General features: G+C 42.4%; 1 protein-coding gene across 1 annotated transcript in view; it reads right to left on the bottom strand.

Annotated features, from left to right (window-relative positions):
• Positions 1-4,647: 4,647 nt before the first annotated feature.
• Positions 4,648-16,156, bottom strand: part of CHRNA4 (cholinergic receptor nicotinic alpha 4 subunit) — a 40,664-nt gene continuing 29,155 nt past the window's right edge. Inside the window, exon 6 of the mRNA XM_075011413.1 lies at positions 4,648-4,790. Within this exon, the coding sequence (XP_074867514.1) occupies positions 4,665-4,790 (126 nt within the window). The 3' untranslated portion in view covers positions 4,648-4,664. The remainder of the gene's footprint in view (positions 4,791-16,156) is intronic.

The following is a 16,156-nucleotide window of genomic DNA, read 5'->3' as shown; positions in this document are numbered from 1 at the left end:
TGGATGTGGCCAAGTTTCCCATGGTCCCATAAAGTTTGTTACAACCACCAGTCCTGGTTCTCAGTGGTCTGTGTTGTTCTTTAGCTGTAATTTGCCCCTAAATGTCTTCTAAGAGGCCAGTAAGCAGTGGAACTGTTGGTAATGTGCAAAATAATACTGATCTTCCATGGTTTGGCAAATTCTCCTGTTCAGCACCAGTCAGGTCCTGAAGGTGCCAGACTAGGCAGATTCAACTTGTAGCTCAAAATGCTGAGACCAGTTTTGGAGACAGAGGCATTACTGTGTGTGTATGTGACACATCACTGTTGCTTTTGAGTGTAATAGGTTTAGCCACATCCTACACCCGTCATGTCCAATACACTTCCTGTTTGCCACAGTGTGGAAAATGGAGCAACTTCCAACTGATCTGCACACATGCCCAACCACTTGGTGGGACAAGTGTGTGGTGGCAGAGGTGGGAGTTCCTCCTGCAGCTCTGTGCCATGGGCTTCTGCGGCCCCAGCGGCTGTGTCGTGCATGCTGCGTAGCTCTAGCCATGGCTTGCTCACACGTATGACGCCAACTCCATCTGCCTCTTGGAAAACAAGTCTCTGATGAGCAATCTCTGGAGAGGGGAGTGCCTGGCTTCAAGGGTGGCAGTGCCTGCCCGGGTGGGGCAGCTCCTGGCTTGGTGAGGTGGGGGGCTTATTGAGGGAGACGGGCAGTGGCGATTTTGAAATTTCTTTTGGACACCACTACTCTACGAGCTGGCCATTTTGCTTTGAGAAAGATTCAAAGTGGGGTGTAGTGCTACCACTAAGTTGTTATCCTGGATTCCTGTATATTTTTTCTTATATTCATCTGCCCAGCCAACATGAATCATTTCCAAGCAGGGACCATTAAAAATATTAACAGGCTGGCTGGGTTCATCTCCTGAGTTTTTCGTATGTTAAAGATCTCACTTTGTATTTCATCTCATCCATTACTAGACAGAGTGGGTAGAATAACTCATTAGTCTATAGTTATATTCTGGCTGATGTCCCAGCTGTATTCCAGTCAAACTCTTTAGGAAAGTTCTGAATGTCTCTGGTTACTACTGGTGGATAAAGCATGCCAACTCTAGCTGTAAGATGAGGTTCCCAGGCTGCTCAGTGGTCGGAGTAAAATCCTCCCAGCTACTTGGACACATCAGGATGAGTCAATGGTTTTTTTTGGTTTTTTTTTTAAATGTAAGCTGTTCTGGGGAAGGATGTGCAGACTCAGGATTTTCCGCTTTCTTTACATGAAAATCTTTGATACAAAGTATTCTGTATTTTCAATAAATAGCCTGAAGCAGCTAATGTCAATTACAAAGCTGAGAGCTGGGCTGGAGAAAGGCATCTGAATGAAACATCTCCTCCGTGGGCACTCTGTGCAGCTTGATGGAATTATGCTTTTCTGAGTCCCAGCAAAGGTGTGACCACAACCCTAAGGAATTAGGCTTTGAGGATTGTGGTTGTAAGAAGTGGAGTTGTTGTTTTTGTGTTTGGTTTTTTTTATTCACATTTGTATTTTATTCAAAATTGTATTGTGAACAAAAACAGCAAAAAATACCAGACTGCTTAGAATTTTGTATCATGACCTCGGACAACATGGAGAAGATCTACTGAGACTGAAGGACAACAACTGGGGTACTCCTGGGGTCAGCTAGAGATTTTGTCCTGGGATAGAGTGAAGGGAAGGGGACTTGTAGATGACCTATGCTCCACCTGGAGTGCACGCTTCAAAGGCATGCAAATTTAGCCCCAAAAATATAAGCAACATGTTCAAGACAAGCTTAAACTGCTTCATTTTCCACTTTTTTTTTAAATCACTTTCTTGATCCCTAAGTGCTGTTTTCTAAGGGGGTACTCAGATGTTGTGGTGGCGCTGGCTGAAGTGTTGATGTGACTCAAAGTGTTTGTTTTATTTTGCAGTGCAGGACATCTCTGTGAATGAGGTTAATTGCAGTTTCGTGTTCCTGCCAGTCACTCTGAATTCAATTTTCTGTAATAGCCTAATGATCCCTGTGAGACACCAGGATTTCAGCTGTATGCACTGGGCTGAGCCACTTGATCAGCCACTTTGGAAGTACACTTAACCAGATGACAGGAGAGGTAAGAGTCTGGGAATTTCCACACAAGGAGCAAGTCTTGTGCCATGCCTCACCTACCTTGCAAGTTGATATATAAAGGACAAGACCATAGGGATGTTGTGAGCATATAGAGCCTAACCCACAACTAGCAAAGTAACAGCCTTTCACCTTAATCATAGGGGCCTGGGTCTCATGCAGACATAGCCCACCACTGTGCTTAGGAGACTATTCCATGTTATTCCACCCTTTCCTGATAATCAGCTTAAATAAATCTTCATTACTTCCCCATATAAATAATAATGTGGTAAATTCAGAAATTCCAGTGACTTCAGATCAAGGGCAAATTAGAGATTTATGACATCAGGATCTAGTCATCTACTGCATACTTTAGTGAGTTGGTCTATTTGATCAAGAATTCATCTGAAGTGGTAAGACTGGGGACCACCAGATTTGGTATTCATCTCCCTCTTATCATAACAAAACCACATAAGGGGTTGGTTGTGCAGGCAAACCGGCTGTTCCTGGAATGGGATTGCTTCTCATAAAACCAAACAGAAAAGAGACAATCACCAAAGGCCTCCAAACTGACATAACTGAGTGAGTGCTTCTAGATAAACCTTACAGAAAAAACATAAAATGGAAAAATTTGAAGCCGTGCTCTGTTTTGGCACAGCTAAGTCAATGCTGAAGGGTCAAAAACTAGAAAAAAATGTTACTGGAAACCAGATTGACTGTAGCCCTTTTTTGTCAAAAACATACCAAATAATGAGTTTTATAGGGATGAAGAAAAAATATATTTGATGGAATTCTCATTTTAAAATGTCCTAAAAATTAAATGGAAAAAATTTAATGATCCCTTTTTTAAGAAATCCAAAATAAAAATAACGCTATATTTGAAAATCTATCCATCTTCAGAAGATGATGTTGCTGCAAATGACATTCATAAACAGTGGAGGTTGAGCCTTATCAAACCCTGGTGTTTGTGCCAAATGCAACTAAATGCCCACTTCCTCCCTCCTCGATTGCTGCCATTCAAATAAATGCTGCATTTAAGTGCCAATAACCTGCTAGGGCTTGAAACTGCTGACATTGCCTCCAAGCACTATGAAGATATATGTTTAAACTACCTTCAGTTTGAAACTTTGCAGCCATCCTGGTGACACCCTGAACCAACCAATTTGCCGTTGTATCTGATTTTTCTCAAGTCCTGGAAGTTGTTGAAGCAAAGTGCATGTAGAAAGAGAACCTTAACACACAGCGGAAACAGCTGCCTTCCTGTAAAACAAAGGGCTTCAATAACATTGGCTCTGTTTGTAAACCTGGGCAGCTCAGAAGGCTTTAGAGGTGTCTAATGTTTATGGGTACCCAGCGTCTCAACTGGGACATCCAGAATCACTCTTGAGAATTTATCAGAGAGGTAGCCATGTTAGTCTGTAGCTTCGAGAACAACAAGAAATCTTGTAGCACCTTGTAGACTAACATATTTTGGAGCAAAAGCTTTCGTGGGCAAAGACCCGCTTCATCAGATGCATCTGATGAAGCGGGTCTTTGCCCACGAAAGCTTATGCTCCAAAACATCTGTTAGTCTATAAGGTGCCACAAGACGACTTGTTGTTCTCTAGAGAATTTAGTCCATCATGCCAACTGGCCACTAAGTCTGAGTGCACCCCCTTCTCCTATTTAATCTTAAAAGCCTTACTGTACAACTGCCAAGCATTCCACACTTTGAGGATAAACAGAGTCCAGCTGACAGGCCTTCTGCAGTAGCCGATGTCTGTGATCAAGCAGATGTCCATTAAGGAAAGCAAACCAAGCCAAAGGCTAATGCGGATGGATCAAAACATACTTCGAGCCAATTCCTGAGGTCTTTGCTCAGGTTTTATGCAGTCTGTACTCTAGCCAAACTCTTTTTCCTGCTGTTTTGTATGAGTAAGGACTTCAACATTTGACCACTTTGATAGGGCTGCTAGGGCATTGGAAAGGATAACTGTCTCAAAAGGCTAAGAAGGGGCTGGGTGGCTACAAACTAATGATGTGACCCCTTTGTGGTCTGGCCATCTGTGCATGTGGCTGGACCAACCTCCCTCCTCCCCCCTAGATGCATAGGCTCTTGCACAGGGATCCAAATTTGAAACTTTATTTATTAAATAGCTCTTACAGGGACACACAGTCCTGAATCATTCCATCTTGATGTTGTGGCCCTTCTACATGGACACCCCTCAAGATTAATGGACCTAATCTGTTAGAGGCAGGTCTGAAAATAATGCCTCTTGTAGTACCACTTTAGTGACCATAGTTGCTTTCATACATTGCAGCATATATGTCAACGAATGCCACCACACGGTGTATACAGTTTAATAACAATTTCCTCCTTAAAAATAGATACAGAAGATGAGGATGGCTTGGCAAATGATGTAACCTTGGACGGTGCCCCCAGAGCGCTTTGAACAAGTCATGCGCAGATACACAGTAAATTATTCATAGAGACTGTCTCCATCACTCTCCTCTTGCATTCTTCCAGGTGGACTAAAATCCATAGAGGGGATGTGCTCAGTTCTTTCCATAGCTATTCTTAGATCATTCCTGCCAGCCATGGGGGAAGGAAGAGACCAACTGTTCCCAGTAAGCAGACTATGATGAACATCCACAGGAAGATTCTGTCAATGACCATTGCCACATACTTCCAGTCTTCCTTCACCTGGGAACACAGAAGGGCAAGGAGCGTTACTAGGGCTCTTATGGGGGAAAGGCCAATATCTCCTTTTTTACCTAGCCAGAGAGGGGGTCTGCTTTACATTCACACAGCATATGCAATGGCAGGAATTAATTATATTAAATACAAAAATAGATTAGATAGGTCTAATTTGCAATGGGATTACAACAACTGTGCACGATCTGCATATGCACAAAGCTAATTGGGCTTCTTTGCACATACAGTAACCCATTTTCCATTAACCACAACTGTAGGCTCAAACTATGAAGAGGTTCAAACTGGGGGGAAGGGTTTATTTCTCCAACACCACCACTGCAACATCTTCACTTAGGTGTTAACAAACCCTAACACATTCCAAGCAGGGATCTGCTTCTTTTGCTCCTCGTAAGTGGACATGAGCCAGCAAGTAAAGGTTCATGCCTGTTCCCTTTCATCCCATGCTGCTGTAGAAGACTTTACCCTGCATAGAATCATAGAATTCTAGGACTGGAAGGGACCTTGAGAGGTCATTGAGTCCAGCCCCCTGCCCTCATGGCAGGAACAGGTACTGTCTTGACCATCCCTAACAGACATTTATCTAACCTGTTCTTAAATATCTTCAGAGATGGAGATTCCCCAATCTCCCTAGGCAATTTATTCCAGTGTTTGACCACCCTGACAGTTAGGAACTTTTTCCTGATGTCCAACCTAAACCTCCTGCAGTTTAAGCCCAGTGCTGCTTGTTCTACACTCAGAGGCCAAGAAGAACAAGTTTTCTCCCTCCTCCTTATGACACACTTTTAAATACCTGAAAACTGCTATCATGTCCCCTCTTAATCTTGTTTTTCCAAACTAAACAAGCCCAGTTCTTTCAGCCTTTCTTCATAGGTCATGTTCTCTAGACCTTTGATCATTCTTGCTGCTCTTTTCGGGACCCTTTCCAATTTCTCCATATCTTTCTTGAAATGCGGAGCCCAGAACTGGACACAATACTGCAACTGAGGCCTAACCAGAGCAGAATAGAGTGGAAGAATGACTTCATGTGTCTTGTTCACAACACACCTGTTAATGCATCCCAGAATCATGTTTGCTTTTTTTGGAACAGCATCACCGTCTCTCTGGGGAGGCCAAATAGCTTTGATACAGCAAAGGAGTTAATGTTCCTTGATAGATTTTTCTTTGATAGATGTTTCTCGAACTAAAGTGCCACACACTTGTCTACTTTACTGCAGCCATAGTTTTGTCCCTGCCAAAAGGTATCTGAGCAGACCATAAAGTCTGCATCTATATAGTGGTGCCCAGTAACATTTCCTATAATGCTGGGCTTGCAGGGGTTGATATTCTCACCACTTCACCGGACTATGAGCTAAAACTTGGCACTTCGGCTTGTTTGCTGTCAATTTACTAGACCAGCCCTGAGCAACCTAGGCTAGCATGTGGGCTGCCTGAGTGGCCCTCCTACATATCAGTGGGCTACAAGAGTGTCATAACAAAGACTGTCTCCCACAGTAGGGTACTTCTGCTAATGGCGCACACATACCGATTAAACCACAGCACTCCTTTGATAGGCTGCAAAGGGAGCACACGGCTCGCACGGTAAATGTTGTGTGCAATCAGCACACACTTCACTTCACGTGCCCTTGCTTTATGGGCCTGTTGCCTTAGCAATAGCGGTAGGGAAAAAAAAAAGATGCAGACAGAAACCAGAGGCACTTAGCAACCCCGCACATGGGCAAAGGTAAACAAAATCTCTCTCGAGCCACACACAGAACCCCAGTAGGCTGCATGTTGCCCACTGCTGTACTAAACCCTAGCGCTGTTGACAGATTCAACAGGTAAATAACGGTATGTCTACATTTACTGAGAGGTTGACCCATTCAGGGCTGATCTTCTGAAGTTTGATTTTGCACGTCTGGTAAAGATGCACAAAATCAATCTCTCTAGGGTCCACACTCAACCCCCTGTATGCCTCTCATGAGGGGTAAGGGAGCTTGACAGGAGCACACTCCCGTCAACCTCGCTGAGTGAGGGCAGACCTTACAATCAACTGCAGATATGTCGATTCTAGCTACACAGTTGCTGTATGTAGGTGGAATCAACTGTAAGGGCCAGTGTAGACTGGACTTCAACATTGTGATGCTTCTCATCCATCGATCTCAATGCACTCTGCAGAAGTGGGTAAGTATAGCCATGTCCCTGTCATGGATACAGAAACTGAGACCTACTGAAGTTAAGTGAGCTGTTGGAAGGAATGCAGCAAGTTATTGGCAAAGCTGGGAAAACAATCCAAGCATCGTCCCAGTGTTCACCCTTGTCCACAGTCCAGTATTTTTGATACCACAACATTATTTAAAAATGGGAACAGAGCTAAGGCAGGGATGGATGCTTTGGAAAATTCCTCCTTTAGATTATCAGTGCTTTATCCAGCTAGTCAAGCCCTCATGAAATGCAGGAAATGTAACAGATCTTGTCCTGATGCCGTGACGAGGACATGAGCTTTTGCTTTGGTCAGTCCCCATGTTTATTGTTTCCTGCAATTAAACTATGGTGAAAACAGCTAAAGTTTTAACCCAGTGTTAACCAGTATCAATCCTATTTCCAAGAAAACTGTTTTAAACTAGTAACAGAGAAATAGCTGTGTTAGTCGATATTCTATCAAAACAAAAGAGCAGTCCAGTAGCACTTTAAAGGCTAACAAAATAATTTATTGGGTGGTGAGCTTTCATGGGAAAGACCCACTTCTTCAGACCATAGCCATACCAGAACAGAGTCCGATGGCGGACACCAGGTACCAGACTCTGTTCTGGTATGGCTATGGTCTGAAGAAGTGGGTCTTTCCCATGAAAGCTCACCACCCAATAAATTATTTTGTTAGCCTTTAAAGTGCTACTGGACTGCTTTTTTGTTTTGTTTTAAAATAAATACTTTTGTGAGCTGCTGTGAACAGTGATTGATTAGTAGAATTTAAACAAAAAGTAATTGGTGGTAGGAGACCCTAAGCCAGGTTGCTCAATGTTAAGAGATTCTTAGATTTGCTGGAAATGCATTTAAACAGGTTGGAGGTGAAGGAAGCTATTCCAGTATCAATGAATCAGTCATGTCAGCTGAGTAAGGATTGTATTTTCACAGTTTTAGTGGCATCATAAATATTATCCTATTTTCTAACTCACTGGTTCTCAAACATTTGTACTGATGATCCCTTTCACATAGCAAGCCTCTGAGTGTGGACTCCCACCCCCCCCTTACACAACATCACTTTTGTATGGCTTTAACACCATTATCAATGCTGGATGCAAAGCAGAGTTTGGCACAGAGGCTGACAGCACATGATCCTCACCATGTGGTCCTGGCATGCAGCTTAAGAATCCCCGATCTAATGCAATGTTATGATTTGGCATACAGTCAGACAAAACAGCCACCATGAAGGCAATGGAGTCACTCTGTTAAAACAAGTCTCTCCTCTTTTCTTTTTCCATTAGTCATGGGTTCACAACTGAATTTTAGCTCGTGATAAATCCTGATGTTTGCAGAGGAATCATGAGCTGTTATGGACTGAAGGAGAGCTTGAGTTCAGTGTACATTTTTCATAGGGCTGGTAGATTTCTGCATTTTCAATGTTACCCACAGTTAGCTCTTGTTTTGGCTCACACGTACTTTGCAAACTAATCATGATTCTTCAGATGTATTTGTAAATAATACATGTTCAGTGAATGGCTTATGCAAACAAATTTCAGTCTATGGTGCACTTGTAAACTGTTCACATCTTTGCTTATTTGTTATTCATATGACTTATTTTTGTTGTTCATGTCATGCACTATTATTTCTGCTCCATGAATGGGCAACCAGCTCTTGACATAGGAAACTAACAAATGAGTGACGAATAGCAAATAACAAGTCTCTTACATTGTTCTCTTTACTAATATTCATGAAGCTTCAGGAATTGAGAAACAATTTTACAAATAGTGCAGCAGTCACTTGAATATGTCTAAATAATGGTTAAATGGTCACCCCATTATTGACGACAGCCAGAACTTTATTCACAAACATATTTGAGTCAGTTTGCATCCTCTTTGCCCAGTTCCGATATTTGGTAACATCAGTTAGTACAATTCTGCAATGAGATCATGGCATGGCATGCTCCAACCCAAGTCATGTAAAAGGACCCCATCACTTCCTTGTGATGTATGGCAAGTGGCCCTTTTTCAAACTAGCCAAAATGCAGATTGCAATTTGAGTGAGAGGCTCACCATTGAGTGAGCCGTTCACTACAACAACACTCACAACATTAACTTGTAGTGCCACTGTCTACACCTTAAAAGGTGTAAAAAAAAAAAAACTGTGCATGGAATCTGATGTATATTTGTCTGACTATATACATCAATTCCCCAGGAGTCCTGTTACATTGATATCAAGGAGTCTATGAATCAACTCCACTGGGCAATTAAAATCAGAGGCTAGCACTCTGCTGAAATCAGTTCAAAGGGGAGAAGACAAGCTATCTACACTTCAGGAGGCTGAATACTCTGGTCCCAATGCATACACTAGGGGGGCTGGTTTTAACCTCAGCCCAGATGAATGAGCTCCTGAGTGGAGGCAGATTAACGACTCTAACATCAAGAAGAGATGACTACTGGCTGGAGAGGAGGGCTTCTAAAGCTATGTAACTCTCCTCCAACCGCATGTGCCCAAGGCACCCACCAGACATCCACCAGACAAGTACCAAATACACAGGAGAGGTTGTGGGTAGTCTGTTTAAAATGACATGTGATGCTTAAGGGAGCAGAATGCAGAAGTAATGGGGTGAAGCAGCAACAGCTGAGTCTGGTGCAAATTGTTGCTCAGAGGAAGAGATGCAATTAAAGACACCCCTTGTACTTGTCAGTGGGTGAGTGGGTGTCAGTACACCAGTAGTTATCTACCCCAGCCCTGGCATTGTACTCACAGGGGAACTCACAGACTTGCCAGGTCCCTGAGCAAGGTAGGAGGGGCTCTGTGCTCCCAGAAAAGGTGGAGCATTGGGTGGAAGGGGCAGGGTTGGGTCACTCTGCCATGGCTTCCCTCCCCCGAGAGTCCTCAGAGCTGCCTAGAGTGCACCATTCAGCACACCAGCAGCAATGTAAAGGGTCCCAAGGCTCGAGTGGCAGCAGCGACCAGCAGTCCTGGGCCCTTTTCAATCACTAGAGTCTGGGGCAGTTGTACCCTTTACCCTCTATTGGCAGGTCTGCATACCTGCATTAAACAGTCCCATCTGGGGCTCACTCCTGCCAAATATGGAGCTCTCTGGCCCTGATTCAGCCACACCCTCAAGCATGGGAGCTGTCTCATTCATGTCAATGGCAGTAGTCATACGAGTTCAGTCAAACAGCTGCTTAAATGCTCCATTGGACTGGAGCCAAGCTGCTCAGCACCTTGCATGACTGAGTGCTTACTAACAGTCTGATTGCTATGTAATGATGAGAATCACTTTCCAATACAGAACTCGGTGAGTAATTCTTGCTACTGCCATTATCGGAATCCAGGGTAAAATTCCCACTGAGTGTGGGATAAGGATGAGAATTCACAGAGGATAATGCAGACTGTGAATTTCATTCCTTCCCTTCTGTTCTTCGGTCATCCATGAGCCAATCACGAGAGTCTCTGATTTATTCATCATTTGCTGAGTGCCAGTGTTGGATTCTGAATTGGATTGTGAGTTTCACGGTTTGATGCTCAAGCTTCTGTATTGTTCAGGAGCACTAGACAAGTTTGGGAAATTGTTTTGGTTACACAATTTGACAGCTTGGGTATGGAGCCAACAAAGCACCAATTTTGAGCTTCTGTCCAATGCAAAATTGCATATTCACTTTCAGCAAATATTCCAGCACGCAAGATATAAAGGAGTCTGATGTGCTTGTGCTAGTAAAGCTTTAGTTTAGGTGCTTGATTTGTTCTGAGCAAGAAAACACAAGGGGGTTGTCAGCAATCTAACTGAAATTTGCTTCTAAATGAAAATTGTATTATCAGTACATATTCAGCTCTGCTCAAAAATGGGTTTGCATCAAGTGTCAGTCAATTGACATTCAGCACCACGGACAGAGCAAAGAAAAGAGCAACTGGAAAGGCTCAGAGGAGATGAGAAGAGAATAACAATAAGTGGAAATTAGATGTTTTTGACCGTGCTGTAGTCTTTCCTTCTGACTGAAACTCCCTTCCAGCCTGCCATCTCTATAGCAATTCCCGTGCAGTGCAATCTGCAGAGACATCACCAGTAACTTGCCTACAGATGTCAATTCTTGGCATACAAGTCTTGGTCTGCATTTTACATAGATTTCAGAGCCTCACTCAAGGTTGTTTGAAGGAAAGGATAAGGAGCTATAGGACAGCCAAGTCTCTTTAACTAAGACTCCTGCAAGGTAAGAGGTAGTTTACAGGGTCATAGGTCTATCTAGCCAAGCCCTAGGCCAGCTCCATGCAGCCCCTGGCATATAGGATTATGGTATGGATGTCCATTAGGGCACAAGTTACAACTGTTCCAAGAGTTTTTATCATACACTGTAAGAAATAAAGCTGGCAGGAAATTCGACAACCCGCTTCCTCGCCAAATAATTATTATAATTTTATTTATACATGATTAAAACCACACATCCCTAGACATCATTAATCTAGACATTAGTTCCCATTAGTGACTTCTAAGCAAATATTACAGAGCATATTGAGAAATCAAATATCCAAATGAGACGTGTGCGTATTTGTGCAGGAACTCTGATTCTAAGCATCAGGATGGCCCAGTTAGGATGAAGGAACACACAAGATATCATGGGACCAACAAGTCACTCACTCAGAATAGCTCAGATATAGTGTATCAAGTCCTTACAATAAAGAGCTGTGAAAAAGCTGTAGGGCAAGAACTACTGGAGAATTTAATTCTATGTGATGAATACATTTGAGAAAAAGAAAGCTTTCTGCAAACAATGTAGATCAGATTCAGCTTGGTCATAAGCATATGGGTGTCCCTACTGACCTCTTTGGGAACATTCATGGTTAGAGTTCAATTAGTTTGCTGGACTAGGGCCTTTATGAACAGAAGATGCAAAATGGGTTGAATACATTTTTTATTACAAATTATTAACATGTTTCCAACTGAACATTCACCTTCCTAGTCTTTATGTTCTTTAAAAAAATCAGGTACGTTATTTGTGTTGGGGAAAAGATTCAGAATATTGAAATGAATGGGACCATTAGCTTTATAACATTGTATAAAGCAACTTATTTCCAAAATATTAGAATCTTCTGCCAATGGAATGTTTTGATGGTTTAAACACAGAGATCCTTTGTCCTACCATTTTTATTTTACTATAATAGAGGATGTTTTTCCTCTCACAATACAATGCTAATTTCCAAGAAACCTTGAACATCTGTTCCTGAAACAAGCATCCTAAATAATAGACATAGAGCAAGTAATGCAGGCTACCAGCAGTGTATCATTCTGGGATACTAATTACTGGCAAAAACCTTCATTTGTTCAGAGGAAATAGTGTTTTTCGTTGAGCATAAATAGGTAGGATTGTGTTAACATGAGTGACTGTGTTCTGTTAATGCAAGGTGGTAATGAAAAGGCAACCTGGTTATTCTAGCTCAGTTTGACATACCACTTGTCTTGCTCATCACAAGCTGTAAGATATATCTGTGATGGCATTTCTATCATATGGTGGAGGTATTCAATTTTCAGTCATTTCCCTAAGCGTGACAATGTGCATGGATTTACATGCAGACGTTTTTGTAACAGACTGATCCTTCCTGCTTTCCCATTTTCTTTTTGATTCAAGTTCTTCATTAAATGAGCTATTTTCTTCTAATGTAGAAATATGTCCCTTGTGGCAATTATACTAAAAAAAAATCACGGACACTTCAAAAACTCTTTTTCCATTGCAATGGTGGGTAGGTCTCTAAGCAAAGCAGCAAAATTGTAATGTCTCTGATGCTGAAGTTTCATAACACAAGAACATAGAGTGGGGTGTCACCAAATGAAATTAATAGGCAGCAGATTTAAAACAAACAAAATGAAGTATTTCTTCACACAACACACAGTCAACCAGTGGATGCCTTACCAGGAAATGTTGTGAAAGTCAAGGCGACAACAGGGTTCAAAAAAAGAATTAGATACCTTCATGGAGGATAGATCCATCAATACTTATTAGCCAGAATGGGCAGGGATGGTGTCCCTTCCCGTCTGTTTATCAGAAGCTGGGAATGAATGAGTAGGGATGGCTCACTTGATGATTACCAGTTCTGTTCTTTCACTCTGGGGCACTTGGGACTGGCCACTGTCAGAAGATGGGATACTGGGCTAGATGGACATTGGTCTGACCCAGGGTGGCCATTCTTATGTAGATAGCTGATGTGGTTAGGTCTTGTGATGGTGTCACTCCTGTAGATGTGTGGACGGAACTGGCAATGTGATTTATTGCAAGTATTGGCTCCTGGGTTAGTGTTTGTGTTGTTGGATGTGAAGTTGGCGGTGAGTATTTGTTGCAGGTTGAGGGGCTGTTTGTAAGAGAGGACCTAACCACATCAGCCATACCACCACATGCTTGTTGACCTACACATATACTAGTGTGATCAATGCCATCAGATACCAGCAATGCCCCTCTGCCATGTACTCTGGACAAACCAGACTGTCTATACTCTAAAGAATAAATAGACACAAATCAGACATCAAGAGTGGTATCATGTACAAGCAAGTGGGGGAGCACTGAATCTCCCCGAACACAGTTACTGACTTGCACCTTCCTGTTCTTAAGGGGGAAAAATAAACAATCCAAACCAAATCAAACCAAAAAAATGCCCCCTTCAAAAATATACTGCAATGCAAAACTGCTGAGCTGGAATTCATTTGCAAATTTGATATGATCAGAATGGGTTTGAATAGAGACATGGAATGACCCTTTCATTATAATAAGTAAACTCCCCTTCAGGTGCTCTCACCTTCTTATCACTGTTAGAGGTGAGCCACATCCACCTTGACTCAATTAGCACTGATGTTATACTTCCATCTCTGTATCCCTTTCATTCGTGTGAAGCATCTGAGGAAGCAAGCTGTATCTCACAAAAGCTCATGCTCTAATAAACTTGTTAGTCTATAAGGTTATTGGTTTTGCTGAAAGAGGTTAACATGGTTACTTCCCTGAAACTTGTCATCTATGTAAGTCACTGTTCAGCACTGTACATGATACAACTATACACACAATCATTACCCCCAGGAGCTTACAAACTAAAATGCTTACTGGTGATAAATGTACAAAGGTACCACATGCCGCACTGAATATCATCATTTAGACACCGACAACAGAAGTGTAGCCTTAAGTGCATGGTTGCTGCAGCTGATCAGCTCCAGTGGCTTGTTCTACCACTGGGTAAAGTTTCTGGTTCTACTTACAGCAAGTGATTTTTTTCATGAGAGCTTAATGCTTTCCATTAAACGTTACCATAACTAACTATCACGTTCCCTTGCCATCAGCTTGGTGAGGGAGCTACAATACATGCAAGAGGTCACTACACATAGGCTGTCTCTACACTAGCCCAAAACTTCGAAATGGCCATGCAAATGGCCATTTCAAAGTTTTCTAATGAAGCACTGAAATACATATTCAACGCCTCATTAGAATGCCGGCAGCTGTGGCACTTCAAAATTGACATGGCTTGTCCAGACGGGGCTCCTTTTCGAAAGGACCCCACCAGCTTCAAAATCCCCTTATTCCTAACAGCAGATAAGAATAAGGGGCTTTCGAAGTTGCCGGGGTCCTTTCAAAAAGGAGCCCCGTCTGGACGAGCCGCGGCAATTTCAAAGTGCCATGGCTGCCGGCATTCTAATGAGGCGCTGAATATGTATTTCAGTGCTTCATTAGTAAACTTTGAAATGGCCATTTGCATGGCTGTTTCGAAGTTTTGGGTAGTGTAGACACAGCCATAGTGGCTTGATACCACCAGAGGTTGTGCAGGCTCTGGGTTAGCATCTCACATCAGACCTGGCCTGTACTCCCCATATTAGTCCAGTTCCAGTCTCACCTGGGGCAGTAATTGGTTGTCTTCTCTGCTAAATTGTTGCAATTCTATGCTGTGGATTAGGGAATTTTGGGATAAACAACATTTCTTTTTCACCACTGGCTTAAACAAGGATTGGTACCCACATCTCTCGCAATGAAAGAGCAGGGTTTGAGTCCCCACTTCCTTGTTCCTTCAGCATAGCCATTTCCAGCATGCAAATATCATATACCATCAATGCTGTTCTTGACAACTGCTTCGCATTAACTGGACACTGATGTAGATAATTACCCCAGGTTCAGAACTGTGGAGAATCAGATCAGCTCCTAACATCACAGTATTACCTGTCATATCAAAGAACCCTGTGCTGCTGAGTTTTTGCAGATTATGCACAGTCAATAGTTACTAGAAAATAGAGGGTGATGTTTCCCCTTGTAAGAGAGGCCTACCTGTGAAGTAAAATTTGGTCAAATTCCCAAAACATGAGCAGCAGAGATTCCCTTTTAGTTCTCTCTTTTCAGCTACGTCTACACTAACAAGTTTTTTTTGAAAAAGCTGGGGCTCTTAAGAAAAATCTCATGGAGCGTCTACACACCATTCATTCTTTCTAGATATATGTTGGGGAAACTAATACAGTGGGGTACAGACTATCCAGTAAGTTCTTGAATTGTATTGGAGACAATTTTTTATTCCAAAAGGTTGAAAAAGCTACCGGGGGGAAGCTGTTTTAGATTTGATTTTAACAAATAGGGAGGAATTGGTAGAGAACTTGAAGGTGGAAGGCAGCTTGGGTGAAAGTGATCTCGAAATCATAGAGTTCACAATCCTAAAGAAGGGTAGAACAGAAAACAGCAAAACAGAGAGAATGGATTTCAGGAGGGCAGATTTTGGTAAACTCAGAGAGCTGGTAGGTAAGGTCCCATGGGAAGCAAAACTGAGGGGAAAAACAGCTGAGGAGAGTGGGCCGTTTTTCAAAGGGACATTATTAAGGGCCCAAAAGCAAGCTATCCCGCTGTGTAGGAAAGATAGAAAATATGGAAAAAGACCACCTTGGCTTAACCAGGAGATCTTGCATGATCTCAAAATAAAAAAGGAATTGTATAAAAAATGGAAACAAGGAAAAATTACAAAGGATGAATATAGGCAAACAACACAAGAATGCAGGAGAAAGATTAGAAAGGCTAAGGCACAAAATGAGCTCAAACTAGCTACAGGCATAAAGGGAAACAAGAAGGCTTTTTGTAAATATATTAGAAACAAGAGGAAGACCAGGGACAGGGTAGGGCCATTGCTAGTGAGGAGGGAGAAGCAGTAACAGGGAACTTGGAAATGGCAGAGATGCTTAATGACTT

This window comes from Carettochelys insculpta, chromosome 17, assembly GCF_033958435.1.
Source record: "Carettochelys insculpta isolate YL-2023 chromosome 17, ASM3395843v1, whole genome shotgun sequence".
Classification (NCBI taxonomy): domain Eukaryota; kingdom Metazoa; phylum Chordata; order Testudines; family Carettochelyidae; genus Carettochelys; species Carettochelys insculpta.
The sequence above is the reverse complement of the archived record's forward strand: the minus strand, read 5'-3'. Positions and strand labels throughout refer to the sequence as shown.